At 44.3% G+C, this 16,215-nt stretch overlaps 2 protein-coding genes across 3 annotated transcripts in view; one reads left to right on the top strand and one right to left on the bottom strand.

The window, feature by feature from the left end:
- The window catches only part of LOC122945819 (kinesin-like protein KIF22), a 41,876-nt gene extending 39,686 nt beyond the window's left edge, over positions 1-2,190 (bottom strand). For both annotated transcript variants that reach the window (XM_044305042.1, XM_044305039.1), the window contains exon 1: positions 2,100-2,190. The gene's annotated coding sequence lies outside the window, so the exon portion shown is untranslated. The remainder of the gene's footprint in view (positions 1-2,099) is intronic.
- A 130-nt stretch (positions 2,191-2,320) lies between these two features.
- On the top strand, positions 2,321-7,885 carry LOC122945818. The gene is made up of 2 exons (XM_044305038.1): positions 2,321-4,724; positions 6,144-7,885. The coding sequence occupies exon 1, from the start codon at positions 3,498-3,500 to the stop codon at positions 4,443-4,445; it is 948 nt and encodes a 315-aa protein (XP_044160973.1). The 5' UTR covers positions 2,321-3,497; the 3' UTR covers positions 4,446-4,724; positions 6,144-7,885.
- The last annotated feature ends 8,330 nt before the right edge of the window (positions 7,886-16,215 follow it).

The raw sequence follows: 16,215 nt of genomic DNA, 5'->3' as shown, positions 1-16,215 counted from the left end.
GAGTCTGCTGGTTGTCTAACGTATGAGCGTTTGAATGTTTTCCATAGTCTGAGCAGAGCACGAAACTACCAACATTTAACAATGATGTAGTCCTTTAAACCAGGTGACATCCAACTGATATCACTGTTGTAGAACTCTTTCCCAACAGCATTGACCTGCTGATTACTTGCTCTGGGACTAAAAAATTGGGATGGAGAGGGAAACTGATCACTGAGGCATTGTACAATCATTGTACACAAAATGATTTTCCGTGGACTGCGCGGAAGACCTCTCTTGACCCGCTTAAAGGGGTTGTTCGGGTTCAAAACTGAACCCGGACATACCTCAATTTGCCCCCCGGCAGCCCCCCTGACATGAGCATCGGAGCAGTTCATGCTCCAATGCTCTCCTTTGCCCTGCGCTAAATTGCGCAGGGCAAAGGCATTTTTTTGGAGATCCAGTGACGTATCGGGGGTTTTCATGGGGCTGCCAAAGCTAAAGCCCACCCCTCAGAGGCAGTGACGTCACCGAACACATTGCCGGGGGCAGAAGTTTCCGCCCGGCAGTGTGTTATTGAAAACAAGAGCCCTTGCCCTGTGCGATTTAGCATGCTCCAATGCTAGCCTCAGGGGGGCTGTCTGGGTAAAAATAAGGGTATGTCCGGGTTCAGCTCTGAACAACCCCTTTAAGTGCTTTCCCAAGACTTTGCCTACTATTGTATGGAAATTATGAAGGTTAAAGCAGATTCATGACTGCATGGAGCATCGGCAACTGCTGTAGATATAGAAGCTTTATCTTGTGAAATGTCTTCTGCTTGTCTTTGTATCTTTGAGCAATATTATGCCGTTTGTTGAATTTCCTAAGTTGTCTGCAGGCCTGCATCTTTTTGTCTCTCGACTTTGACGTCGTCTCTCAGCATCAGTTTTGCACATCTTTCTCACAAGTTGCTACAACCTCATAGACATAAAATAAATTGGATGCTACATAGACCTATACTACCGCTCTAGTTAGCATGAAATAGCCTTAGGGACATTCAGGTGATTCCGTCACAGTGCCAGAACTGTCCTAATAACGTGGGAAAATGTTTGACTTTTTACAGTAATAATCCTGGTAAAGGTAGTGCTTTGCACAAAGCTTTTTACTGACCTGTATAAAATACTGACCCGTATAGCAAGAAAAATCTGGGTTATCGTGGCGGAATCACATGCTCATGCACACCATCTTTAAACAGCTAGTGGTTGACTTAGAGACTTTCCACCATGTTTACATCTATTAATATCAAATCTCTACTGCATGCTCCAAGTGACTGCACTAACCAAACAAATGGCAAGACGTCCTGGCTTACTTGATGGTATCACAAACGTGACAAAGAACGCACCATCTGTGCAAGCAAATCGGCCATCTTACAATGTTGCTGCATCAAGGTGCCTTTTTTTTTAAGTTACAAAACAATATTTCCTTGAACTTTAGATTGTGTACATAATTACACACATATTGTGTTTTTAAATACAATTTCATTTTTGTGTGATGGGGTTGACATTTCCATGGAATTGCCCTACTCTGCAGCGTTGGGTGTCACTGGCTCCTCCAAGGAGGGCGTTATGGTGGCTTCTCCAGACCGTTGTGGGCAGAGCTGGGGACGATAAAAGGCACCAGCATGGCCGCCTCCAGTGACAGCAGCTTGCCGGCTACCCCCACAACTAATGGCCGCCCAGGTCACGCCGCCGTCAGAGCTGGTGACAGGCAGATTGGTCAGGGGGACGGCAGGCGATATTCTTGCCCGTATTGGACGCCACGACACATCAGACTGGCTGAGTCACGTCGTTACTGTGTACAGGTCACGTGGTAGACGCCATGACCGGTACGGTGGCCTGCACAGATGTGGTCAGTGACCCAACACCCAGCTTTCCTAGAGTCCCTGAAGGGCTCAGCCTGACAGACAAGTGTGAGGGCAGCCATGCTGGTTATAACCCAGCTCTCCCAGACACAGATAATGACACGTGACCTATCAGCCCCCCGGAGGAGGATATGATATGTTATTATGGGGGGCTGCTCTGTGTCTACCCCGGAGCAGGACTCCTCATTATTGCCTCAGGTCTCCCGCCACAGTATACACCTACCTATCCGCAGGCCTGGCTCTCAGTCTCGGGCCGCTGCTCGCTCTCCTCCGGTCGCAGGCCTCCGTTACCTCAGGGAACAATCGGTTACTCGCACTCTATTTCGTATTTGGCGGCCACTTTCATCAACAGCCAATGGGAAGGTGCGAGAGCGGCACGGGGTTCGGGTATCTACAGGTAGATTTTGATTAATTACTGCATGTAATATGATTGTTACTAATATGCTTTATTAGTAGAAGGCTTATGTATGATGGTATGAAGTTTGTTTTGTTGTTCATTGTCTCCTGAAAAGAGTAATCTGATCAGGAAAAAGTGCGTGAAGTGGCTGATCTTGGAAACAAGAGAAGTCCATGTGTTTCTGGCCAGAACTTTTGCATTTCTCAATGTACAACCCGAAAGGGGGCATTGAGTCAGAAGTTAGTAGTAATTTATGTCTGTGGTTTAACTAACTGCCTGCTGCTAAAACTCATTGCGGTACTAAGTGACATTTGAAATATTGGCTGACATCCAGAAATTACGGCTTCTCATATCCAAGCATTATACTGAAGAAACTTGTAGTTTAAATGTATGAGGAATACATAGGAATAGCCATAGGGGTAATATTGTATGCCTTTGTGTGCATATATATGTGGTATAAAATTTTCCTTGAAGCCAGAGAATCTCCACTACCATCTGATATCCCATTAGTTTCCTATGTACAGTTGTTAAACATCTAGGCTAACCTACCTAGATTGATTGAGCTGTTGAGAATTTACATAGCAGGATAAACCACATAAGTCGAGGATCGCTACCTGAGACTTGGTTTGCTATGGGAACTATGTCTACCAAACAAGAAAGGGAAGAAGAGGTTTTCCCAAGATACCAATGAAGCGTTTGGTAGAGATAGAGAATGGAAAATGGGCTATCAAGAATGCTGCATCCATATTAAAGAAAGCTGGGATGCCAAAAGTTGGTTGCTTAGATGCCCAACGGTGGAGAAAGTTTATGGTTGAGGAAAAGGAATGGATACAGAAGCATGGATATGAGAAGCAGGTTAAAGCCTGGTTGAACACGTCAACTAATCATGATCCCTTATATAATGCTCAAGATGATGATTAATTTACGTGTGTAAAGACTGCAACCATACAAGCCCCAGCAGTACAAGGAGCTGCTGTTGGTGGTGATGTATCACCCAATGTTATAGCAGATACGTCAGCCTCCTCAGTGGTTGCATCTATATCCCCTGTTCAGCAGCCGCAGTCTATGTACCCCCAACTACCAGATTCAGGAGATCTGTTATCCAGTCCAAGTACAGAATATGCAGATATGTCCAAACTGGAGCAGACTTATCTCCAGGCACCCCCACCATATAACCCTTTGCAGATAGTGGACCCACCGGAGAAGTGACAGGTACTATCACCTATGCCTCCACTTAGGGACATTAGTGAAGATGGATGGAGATGTGAACATTGTAACTTTTGTAATACAGAGTGGGGACGCTTATGCAGAAGATGTGAAACACCCAGGCGTGACGAAGTAGAAATTTGTTATAGAAACCTGGGATCACTGAATCCCCCAGTTAGTGTGAATCAAGTCATAGGGTCCCCACAATGTATGTCAACCCCTGTAGCTCCGCCTTTACCTTCTGCACAAAAACGGTTAATCACGCGATTTACACGTGAAGGCACTGGTAATATTTGGCAGATTATACAGGCAGATGAAGTTAAACGTTCCCCTATGACATTAAGGTCTGTAGCTTGGATCTGTAAATGTAAAACTGCACATTCCCACAACGTAATGGAATGTCCTGCATGTAGGTCATTAAATCCTAAATGTCCTATAGTTATTCCTGATATGGGTATGTATCCGGTAATGACTCAGAATACCCATACCTGTGATGCTGCAGGAAACCCTGACAGACTAACACAACAAGTCGAGTGGTATAAGCCCTGGAGTCAGGGAGAACAGCTTGTGATGATAGAAAAGCTTTCGGATCCTTATAAAGATCCGACTGGATTCTATAAAGGAATACAGCGCATACAGCAGACTTATGACGCTGTTTGGACAGATTTGTCCGCTCTTATAGGGGCCGCGGCAGGATTGCCGCTAATAGAAAAGATAAAGAAGGTAGAGGGAGCAGGTATAGAACCAATACCAGTAGGAGCAGATGCAAAATTAAAGAAATCGGGAGAAATGTTTCTGAAAAGGTTGGAAGTCGTTATGAAGGAGTTGAATAGTAAGTTAGGGACTGGTCTGCCAGAAGCTCATCAGGCAAGTGATGAAACTACAGATAAATATTACGCACGGATCACTGGTATATTTAAAGATCAGGACTTTGATATTAGAGATCCAGATAGCAGAGATGCTTGAATACTTAGAACATGTTTCATTAATGGACTAAGGGAGGAATTGAGAACAGAATTAATGAAAGTGAGACCTGAGTGTATGCATACATCACTGGATAAATCAATAGTAGTGATTCGAAGCATAGAGGAACAGTTGTTAAAAAGAAAGAAAAAGCAACCAATTCCTTTGTTCATAGCAGCATACGGGAAGCCGATGCAGTCACAGGAGGGAGGAAGGAGAGATGGAGGGCGAATGAAAACAAACAATAACAAAGGAAAGTCATATGATCAAAGGAAAGGACAGGTAATCACCTATACCTAATGCTGATGTTGAGTTTTTCGTAGATGGCTCCCGATATTACATTGATGGAAAACCATACACAGGGTATGCTGTGACCACCTTGGAGGAAGTTGTGCGACAAGAATCCCTCCCACCTGGATGCTCCGCTCAGGAAGCGGAGTTGGCAGCCCTCACTGAGGCATCCATAATGGCAGAAGGTCAGATGGTAAACATTTACACTGATTCTCGTTATGGGTTTGGCATTGCACATGATTATGGTCCCATTTGGAAAAGCAGGGATTTTGTGGGATCCTCTGGTAAGCCTATCAAAAATGCTGAATCTGTGGCTCGATTATTTAGAGCCTTAGAATTGCCTAAAATGGTGGCCATAGTCAAGGTACAGGCCCACACAAAAGAACAAACCAAAGAGGCTAAAGGAAATCGACTAGCGGATGCAGCTGCAAAGCAGGCTGCTCTGCTACCTCTTCCCATAGCCAGTCTCTCGGTGGACATAGTACCACCGGCAGGGGAGACCTGGAGATACTCCAGAAGCTTCAAGAACAAATAGCTAAACCAGAAAAGGAAGAGTGGGAAAAACAAGAGGCCAAGAAGAATCAAGAAGGTTTGTATGGCATAAGTAACAAATTGTGCCTTCCTAGAGTATTATACCCTATGATTTGTGCACTGTCACATGGCCCAACCCACCAGTCAAAAGAAGCAATGGTAAGTCTGGTAACTCAAGGATGGGTAGCACCGGGGTTCAACAAATACCGCTGCAAAATTTGTCCAGGGATGTATGATCTGTGCTTGCCATAACATAGGGAGAACTGTAAAGGTGCCTCCACGGTGTACCCCAAAGCCATTATGCCTGTTTCAGAGACTGCAAATTGATTTTATACAACTTCCCAGAGTTGGCACATATGAGTATGTCCTGGTATGTGTTGACCTCTTTACTGGATGGCCAGAAGCTTGGCCCACGGCAAAGGCAAATGCAAAAACAGTTGCTAAAAAGCTATTGTCTGAAGTTGTATGCAGGTTTGGTGTTCCTGAGGTAATAGAAAGTGATAGAGGTACTCATTTCACTTCAGAAGTATTACAAGAAATACTTCATGCTTTAGGAATAGAGCAAGCGTTCCATACTCCATACAGACCACAAAGCAGTGGCAGAGTGGAGCGCTTAAACGGAACTCTAAAGTCAAAAATTCAAAAAGCCATGGCAGAGACTGGTAAGCCATGGACTGAATGCTTGCCCATAGCATTGTATTCAGTAAGAGTTACTTCTCATAGGAAAACCAAGTTGAGTCCATATGAGATATTATTTGGAACAGCACCAAAGACAGGCTTGTATTTTCCGCAGCAGCTTCAGACACTTCATTCAGATATGACACAATATGTGGGAACTCTGTGTAAAAAGTTACAGCAAACTCATGACCGTGTTTTTAGTTCCATTCCAGATCCGTCTTCATTGGAGGGAACGCATGCGTTAGCCCCTGGAGATTGGCTTACAGTTAAGAGACATATAAGAAAGGCCTTAGACCCTCGATTTGACGGGCCATTCCAAGTCCAGTTGACTACACCAACTTCTGTGAAACTAGAAGGGAAGCCTACTTGGATACACGCTTCACATTGCAAGAAGCTGGTAAAAAGCTAAAATGAATATAGGGAAGTATTGGAGAATAAGCATTTTGTTTTGCGTCAGTTTTGTTAATCAGAATAAAAGCAACATGAGATGGGATAATAAGTTTATTAAATATCATCAGGTTGTTGCACAAATGAAAGAGCTGTCAGATTGTTGGATATGCAGTCATTCACCTGTGTCTTCCACATCTATGCCTTATGTAGCTAATCCTCTCCCTGAAACAGAGTTATTAGATCTGCTATGCACAGACCTAATTCCATTAAGTCTGGAAACACCCCATGGAGACACTGCTGTCTCATTACCAATAACAGGGTGGGTAAAATATCCATGGTGGCAGGCAAACATTTCTGAGAAAATAGGAACCTGGTATGAGTATGACGCTACCAATGATGGATGGAAAACCAGACCTGCCAGCATATTAGAGGTAGGAGAGATTCCTACAGATGAACTAAAGATAAGTTTCACTGGAGAGGATACCAAAGTTAATGAACAAACAAAAAAACTTCGTTATCATTTAAATAAAGAGATACATGATATTAGCTGGAATTATACAGATTATTTTGTAACAGGGAAAAAGGGTGAGTGTAATGGTCTAGGAGCTTATGAGCCCAGCTATGGTGAACCTGAAGAAGATCTAGAAAGCTACAAAGGTGATGGAAGTGAATCAATGAGTATAGACCCTAAAAGGTCACAAACCCCGAGTAAACGTTGTGGTCCTTTTATGTATTTTACAGTTACTTTAGAGGATAATCCAAATTCATGGTGTGTATTTGAGAAAACTACTATGATTATTTCTATAGTTGATGCAATGATTAGAAAACGTCAGTTTCTATTAAAAGACAATGTATATTGTGTGTGGAAACCGAGCATTTAAGTGGCTCCCGAGGGGTGCAGGAGGTACCTGTACATTAGCTAGACGTGAGCATGCCACTTGGGTATGGGAAGCAAACGATCTCCATTACCAGTATATTCCCGGGCATATGATGGTAAAACGAGATGTTGAAAATATGATGTTACCAACCATCCCCCCTAAACCTTCCTATTTTAACCATCCTAATAAATTAATTCATGCAGATCCATCTACATGGGAAAAGATGGGAATGTATCTTCCATATTTGAGCACTTATTATTTGTCTACTGGAGTCTTAAATAATGCAAAACAGATTGAGGATATTGGAGAATTGTTTGATAATGTTACTAGTTATCGATTTGATGCAATTGAAATAAACTCTGTATATCTGAGGCAAGTTATTATTATTGAAAATCAGCATACAGTTGTCTTAGATTATCTTACAGCAGCTCAAGGAGGATTATGTCAAGTAGTAGGACCGTCCTGCTGCCATTATATAGATCCAAATGGGCTGTTCCAAGTGACGCATGATTTACAGCAGGCAAGTAAACTAAAGGAAGGATTCCGGGAGGCGCATCAAGCCCCGCCATGGTTATCATGGCTCAATCCACTGAATTGGTTTCAAGGAATAGGAGGATGGTTTTCAGGAGTATTTCATATGCTAATACAAGGATGTTTTCTTATTTTTGTTATCTTTGTTATAATAAAACTACTCTTATTGATATGAAAAAAGGTATTAAAGTCCAAATGTTTTTCAGGAAAAACCTTAAAGGCAACTATAGAAAAACCAAAAGATAATCCTTCACAAGTTATGATAATGATGTCACCAGTGTCAACATCCAGAGATGGAGAAACTATTATTGTCCCGCCAATTCTGAATTCGGAAGTGCCTGCTGATCATTGCACTTATTGTAATCAAAAGATGGTCGCAACTATAACTGAATGTATGTATTGTGGACACTCCGCAACTGAAGAGCAATAATCTGCTCACAAGTCGTTGTTCCATTGTTTATGTATTGAGAAGTTAGTGAGAAAGGGCCATGTAAGAAAGTCATCTGGATGGATGCAGGGCATCCCACAATTTGCGAAAATTAGTATTCTTGCACTTTGTGAAAGAAGGATGATTTTCCGGACCATGTTCTCGGTGTCACTTAGGGAGTCAGGGCGCTGACTCAGCATAGACAGTGGAATAATGATAAAAAGAGGGGAGTTGTCAGAGTGATCATATTGAGGTGTTTTAGAATATAACCAGAATTATATACACATCAATACATCTCACTATAAACTGCTTTATACACAGTATATCATATATTTCACTGAATAGAGCTACTCAAACCAAGGTCATTTATGAATAGCTAGAGACAGCAGTCTGTAAGTATAAGGGGGAGTATGGCGTCTCTGCAATAGCTGCAGGAAAAGGAGTTTTGGGGAGATTTCGTAGGTTATTGTGCAAATGGTTTGTTGGACCATTGTCAACTTAACCTTATGACTTTGTACTCAGGATTCTAAGAACTGTGGATATTGATGAGCCGCCAAACATCTGGATATGTTCACATTAAATATGGACATAGGATCTTTACTCCCTTTTGGACCTTGTCACGATGATGTATTACTCTGGTATGCAATGTTCTTACTGCCAATATGTATTACGTATGATTATATAACTTGTACTGACCAATCATAAGTGCTGTAAACATCTTCAGTATTCTTGTTAACTCCTTTAATATGATATGTATAAAATAAACTACTGGGGGTGGTCACATCAGATCTCCTCAGACAAATCAGTCCATCTGTATCTGTCTGAGTTTCTCGGCCGAGCTAATTAATCAATCTCAACCTACCTAAAGAACCACTATGACAGTATAGAGAAGCCACACTCTGTATAGATCAGTCTGTAACAGTTGTTGATGGCTCTTGCAAGTACAGACCTTGAATTACTATGATTCTGAAGAACCAAGTAGAGTACCACCTACAGTATCTCCAGAGTCGGAGTATGAGGAGTATGTTCCAGAAGTAAAAAAGCTGTGAAAGTTCCCCCTTCATTAGATATGGATGCTGGGCTTTGTGCAGGTTTATACACCCTGACTTCTAAGGCTACCCAGACGGATCCGCTCATATAATGCAGACGATGGGATCCGTTCAGAACGGATCCGTCTGCATTATATTGTAGAAAAAATTCTAAGTGTGAAAGTAGCTTCAGACGGATCCGTCCAGACTTTACATTGAAAGTCAATGGGGGACGGATCCGTTTGAAAATTGAGCCATATTGTGTCAACTTCAAACAGATCCGTCCCCATTGACTTATGTTTTAAGTCTGGATGGATCCGTTTGCCTCCGCACGGCCAGGCGGACACCCGAACACTGTGTCCACCTGCTGAGCGGAGGCCAAACGCTGCCAGACTGATGCGTTCTGAGCGGATCCGCGTCCACTCAGAATGCATTAGGGCTGGACGGATGCGTTCGGGGGCCGCTTGTGAGAGCCTTTAAACGGAACTCACAAGCGGAGCCCCGAACGCAAGTGTGAAAGTAGCCTAAGATTTCTCTATGTATATGCTAGACGTAATGCAATAAAGGACATGGTCCCTCTGTCTGTTATAGATCAGCGCACGGTATCTTGGAACCATAGAATCTTATTTCTATCTACAAGGGCCTATATTCTAGAGGCCAGATATCACATCCCTCAGCTCACCTACCAGCACACAAATTAGATGAGAAAATACCATTCAATAGTCTTTTTTCTCACTCGTACAGTGTTTATTTTAGGACCTGGTCAGATATCGTAATATCAGTGTGAGGCGAAATACTATCGGACCCCGATATCGGAGTTTGACTTTGATGTCTGACTTTCTTCACAGGTCAGGGTCAAATTCACGATGAGATATGGATTTACTTTTTGAACTGTGTGATTTAGCATTAACATAAATACTTGAGCGCAAAGTGGGTTTACTTACGTTAAATTGCATTAGCGGGTTCACTTCCTTTATAATGCAATAAGCGATTCACTTATTTTATAGAGCATTGGAAGTTCACCTACTTTACTGGGCAATAAGGGATTCGCTTCCTTTAGGTTGCAATAGGTGTTTACTACATTTAGAGCGCAATAAAGGGTTCATTTACTTTACGGTGCAATAGGGAGCTCACTTTAGGGTGCAACAGGGGTTTGCTTACTTAAAGGGGTCCTCTCACTTCAGTAAGTGGCATTTATCATGTAGAGAAAGTGAATACAAGTCACTTACTAATGTATTGTTATTATCTGTGACGAAAGCACCTTCATCACTGGGAGTTGGAGAGGTCTGCTTGCCAGCCTCTTGCCCTGTGACGCAATTAACAAGCACAAGGGACATTGCCTGTGACGCAATTAACAAGCACCATGGGCATTGCTTGTGATACATTTAACAAACACAATGGGCCTTTTTAAATTGACGAACGCCCAGCGGGGCTTGGTCATCGACCGCATGGAACTATGTCCGGCCCCTTAATCCAATCATCTCCAGGATAGAGAGGAGGGATTTTACTGTTTATATGGGAGTGTGTTATATCGTACTGTATATTGATTGGTCACTGTATTTAGTGTGCCTGTCCTCCATCAGGTCCCCAGGGGAGTAGCCCTTTCTGGAGGACGTGCATAAAAGGCCGAGCTGTGGCCATCAATAAAGGAGTCCTGCTTTACCCCTTCATGAAGTTTTGGCTCATGTTTGGGGAATGGGATAACTACACTCTTGCGGATTGCTATAGCACAATACTCCCCTGAGTATAAGCTCTTGTAAGAGCTTGTTCCTGCTCTATGGATTTAGGAGAGGTTCACCCACTGGAAGCTAAAGCCTGGTCTTGGGTCCAGCGTGGGTGGAGGACGGCGAGACCCTAACCAAGCTGCGGCGGTTTGTGGGGTCTGTGGTGGTTATGGTGTCCGGTGGAGTGCTTGGAGCCCTCTGGAAGCACTAGGAGCATCCGTCAGCGGAAGGTGCCCAGTCGGGAAGGGGGAAGGGGTTCCGTTATCCATATTGCTACCTTTATTGGCTGGATTCTTTTTTCCCTTGTTATACACTGCTCGTTTCCATGGTTACAGACAACCCTGAAATCCATCAGTGATGGTCTTGCTTGCACATTATAGGAAAAAGCACTAGTGTATGTGTGCTCCCATGGACCCGGCCACCAGAGAGGCTGATGCTTTTTCCTAATGTGCAAGCACGACCACCACAGATGGATTGCAGGGTGGTCTTTAACCATGGAAACGAGCCGTGTATGTGATAGAAAAATGAATCCAGCCAGCAAAGGAAGCAATATGGACAATCACAATACATTAGTAAGTGCCTTATATTAACTTTCTCTACATGATAAATGTGACTTACTGAAGTGAGACAACCCCTTTAAGGATACAATAGAGGTACAAAGTGGGTTTACTTCATGTTTTTTTTTTTTATTGCTATGTGATTTAGCAGCACATATACATTATATATGAAACTCCTTTGACACTGATGGGTGAGAAAAGTCACACATCAAAGTCAAACATAATTTGCATTTGTCTCCTAGCGAGGGTTAACAAAATAAATTTTTTCAAGGTTTCTATTGGGTCTTGAACCTAAAGACTGGTGTTTGTAAGGCCTCTTTCACACTTGCGTTGTCCGGATCCGGCGTGTACTCCACTTGCCGGAATTACACGCCGGATCCGGAAAAACGCAAGTGTACTGAAAGCATTTGAAGACGGATCCATCTTCAAAATGCTTTCAGTGTTACTATGGCAGCCAGGACGCTATTAAAGTCCTGGTTGCCATAGTAGTAGTGGGGAGCGGCATACTTACCGTCCGTGCGGCTCCAGAATGACGTCAGAGTGCCCCATGCGCATGGATCATGTGATCCATGCGATCACGTCATCCATGCGCTTGGGGCGCCCTGACGTCACTCTGGAGCGCCCCGGGAGCCGCACGGACGGTAAGTATGCCGCTCCCCGCTCCCCGTTACACTTTACCATGGCTGCCAGGACTTTATTGTCCCGGCAGCCATGGTAACCATTGAGAAAAAGCTAAACATCGCATCCGGCAATGCGCCGAAACGACGTTTAGCTTAAGGCCAGATCCGGATCAATGCCTTTCAATGGGCATTAATTCCGGATCCGGCCTTGCGGCAAGTGTTCCGGATTTTTGGCCGGAGCAAAAAGCGCAGCATGCTGCGCTATTTGCTGCGGCCAAAAAACGTTCCGTTCCGGAACGGAAGACATCCTGATGCATCCTGAACGGACGGACTGTCCATTCAGAATGCATTAGGATAGGAAAAATTCTTACCTGGGATTTTACTTTCCTTGAGTCCGTAGGCAGCACAAGTATACCCTCCCTAATAAATGTCTTCTTGTTTTTTGGCATAATTCTTGGTCTGAGTCTATTTGTATTAACACAAGGAGGTTCTGGAGGAAGCAGCCTTTATAGCTCACTACTAATGATTTAATTGTTTTAATCTGTACCTATTATCTAGGTGGGCGGTCCTAGGATCGGATGAGAACAAAGTTAACCCATTCTGTGCTGCCTACGGACTCAAGGAAAGTAAAATCCCAGGTAAGAATTTTTCCTTTCCCATTTCGTCCTACGGCAGCACAGAATGGGATTTTCATAGATCACAAGGGGGGGTCTCTTCACTCAGAGCTGCAGACAGAAACCCGGTACCAAAGGCTGAGCTCCTAGCGTTAACATCCAAACGATAATGCTTGACGAAGGTCAGGGAAGAGGACCAGGATGCTGCATTGCAGATTTCTTCAATCGAGACCTGTGCGACCTCTGCCCAAGAAGTAGCCGTGGCCCTGGTGGAATGTGCTCTCACTGGAAATGGAGGTGGTATCTCTTCCAGAGAATAGGTTTCCAATATTGTGGTTTTGATCCATCTTGCCATAGTATCCTTAGAAGGAGAAGAACCCTTTCTTGGCCCAGAGAAGAGGACAAAAAGGTTTTCTACTGCTCTGAAATCTCTTGTTCCAAATAGATAAGTAGAGCTCTTTTAACATCCAATGTATGTAAGAGTTTCTGGTTCTCGTCCAGAGGCTCAGGAAAAAATATTGTGAGGAACGACTCCCTATTTTTGTTTGCTGTTGAAGGGATTTTAGGCAAAAAGGCTGGCATAGTACGAAGTAGAACCCCATCTGGCAGGAAACGTAAGTATGGGAATTTTGAAGACAATGCCTGAAGCTCCCCCAGTCTTTTGGCAGACGTAATTGCTGTGAGGAATAGAGTCTTGCAGGAGAGCCATTTGTAGTCCACTTCTTGTAATGGCTCAAATGGGGGAGCTGCAAGCCTTTTTAGTACCAGAGAAAGATCCCAGATGGGTACTGGGTCTCTATGAACAGGTTTGAGCCTCTTGATCGCTTTGAAAAACCGGAATATCAAAGGATGATGAAGGAATTCATTCTCTGTTACAGAGTTTATTGCCGTCATGTGGGATCTTAGCGTATTCGGCTTGAGCCCTTTCTGGAACCCATCTTGCAGAAACTGCAGGATGGAAGAAATATTAATGGTTTCATGGCTGGTCTGTGACATCCAGGATAGAAATTTTCGCCAGACTTTCGCATATTTTCTGTTGGTAGAGTCTTTCCTAGATGCCAGCAGGGTGTCGATTACCGATTGTGACAAGCCCCTTTTCTCTAGTTTACTTCTCTCAGCCTCCAGGCCGTAAGGTGTAGACGTTGTAGATTCTGATGATACAGGTTGTTCTGCAACAGGAGATCTGGCCGCAGGGGAAGTCTCCGGAAGTTCCCCCTTGACAAGTGAAGTAGAAGGGGAAACCACGACCTTCTCGGCCAAAAAGGCGCGATCATAATGGCTTGAGGCTTCTCTTCTGCTATTTTCCGAAGAACCCTCGGGATGAGAGGTACCGGGGGAAATATATAGATGAATAGGTGTTCCCAGCTCATGGAGAAGGCGTCCACCACTGTTGGATTGTCGAAGCTGTTCAGAGAACAAAACTTGCTCAATTTTCTGTTCTCTGCTGTCGCCATCAGATCCCATGCAGGAGAGCCCCACTTCTCTGTAATTTGGTAAAAAACAGACTGATTGAGCTCCCATTCGGCTTGGTTCACCGTCTTCCTGCTCAGATGATCCGCTTGCGTATTGCAGCAGCCCCTGATATGCGCTGCTTTTAGTTCCAGCAGGTGTGATTCCGCCCAGCTGAAAATAGTTTTGCACAGCTCCAGAAGAAGTCCGCTCCTCGTACCTCCCTGCTTGTTCAGGTAGAATACGGTAGTCAAGTTGTCCGAACGGATCAGCACGGATCTCCCTACTATATCGGACTTGAAGTGGAGCAGAGCCAACAGAACCGCCTTCAGCTCCTTGTAGTTCGAGGATTTCATTCTGTCCTCGTGTGTCCAGAGGCCTTGCACCCACTTGTTCAGAAGAAGGGCTCCCCATCCTTGGCCGGAGGCATCCGTAGTTATGGTCACCGGAGACCGGAACTGGAAGCTCTTCCCTTTGACTAAATTTTCTGTGCATAACCACCATCTGAGGGACTGAATTGTCGCTGGATACAGCCTTATTCTCGCGTCCAAACTGAGTCTGGAGAGTCGCCAAGCTCGCAGCATGTTCATCTGAAGATCCCTGCTGGGGATATTTGCCTAAGGGACAGCTTCCGAAACTGAAGTCATATGACCCAGAGTTTTCATAACCCTTCGTACTGAAGGGGAGTGGAGGGACATCAGAGTTTTCATCTCCTTCTTCAGTGTTTCCACATTTGGCATAGGAAGATGGAGCTTCATGGTGACAGCATTTACCAGGAACCCTAGGAAGATCTTGGATGTTGCTGGGACCGTGTCTGATTTTTCCCAATTTATTAGGAAACCCACAGACTGTAAGAGGTCCATCGTCTGTTCCAGATGTTGATGCAGGAGCTTCTCCGTACCGGCTACCAGCAACCAGTCGTCTAGGTATGGGAAGATTTGGATCCCCCTCAGGCGAAGTTCTACTGCAATAAGTACTGCTATCTTTGTGAAGATCCTCGGGGCTGAACATAACCCGAAGGGAAGAGCTCTGAACTGGTAATGCAGAATTTCTCCCCCTCTTTTGATGGCAACTCTCAGGAATCTTCTTGACTGTGGATTTATAGGAATATGCAGATAGGCGTCTTTGAGATGTAAAGAAGCCATGAACAGGTTCTTCCTGAGGACAGCAGCGATGGATCTCATCGTCTCCATTTTGAAATGGATCTTCTTTAGATGACGGTTTAAGTAGCGCAGGTCTATGATCAGCCGACTCTTCCCATTCCCCTTGGGTACGCAGAAAATTCTGGAGTAGATTCCAGAGTTCTTTGAATCGTTTGGAACTGGTTCCAAAGCTCCCTTTTCTATGAACTCTCTTAACAAAAGAAAGATCTGTGGATCTCTTGGTTTGTTTACAGTAAACCTGTCTCTTGGTGCGCGATTGAACTCCAGATTGTAACCATTTCGTATGATGTCCAGAGCCCAGCTGTCTGATGTAATTTGACGCCAGCTCCGGTGAAAAAGGGATAATCGACCTCCTACCCTTACAATTCTGGCGTCAGAATCCCTGCTTCTGAGGCCTATTCTCTTCCGTTTTCCTTTTAGATTTCTCAGACGAACCCCAAGTTCTACGGTCAGCTCTACCTCGCTTGAGCGACCTCTATAGCCTGATCTTCTGGGATCCTGTCTTCAAGAGTTTATCCAGGTGAGACCCGAACAATTCTCCTGGTTCAAAAGGGAGAGAACATAAATTGTTCTTAGAAGATGGATCCCCAGACCAGAGCTTCAACCAGAGAGATCTTCGCATGGAGTTCGTGAGAGCCATGTTCTTCGCCGTAAACCTTATCGTGTCTACTGGGAAATCACAGAGGAATTCCGCCGCCGGCTTCAGGTTAGGTATTTGTTTCAGGAGGTCCTCTCTGGGGACACCGTCCTCAATGTCCCTGCCAAGATGGCTTAACCATACTCTGAGAGCTTGCGCCACTGGGACTGACGCCATGGCCGCTTTATTAAGGGACGCTAGATAGGTATGAGACCTCTTAAGGAGGCCATCCGCCTTCCTCTCCATAGGGTCCTT

Source organism: Bufo gargarizans, chromosome 8 (genome assembly GCF_014858855.1).
Source record: "Bufo gargarizans isolate SCDJY-AF-19 chromosome 8, ASM1485885v1, whole genome shotgun sequence".
Classification (NCBI taxonomy): Eukaryota; Metazoa; Chordata; class Amphibia; order Anura; family Bufonidae; genus Bufo; species Bufo gargarizans.
The sequence above is the reverse complement of the archived record's forward strand: the minus strand, read 5'-3'. Positions and strand labels throughout refer to the sequence as shown.

What these genes read in the sequence shown, in the direction of transcription:
- LOC122945818 (XM_044305038.1), top strand. Translation starts at nt 3,498, where the DNA reads ATGCCTCCACTTAGGGACATTAGTGAAGATGGATGGAGATGTGAACAT.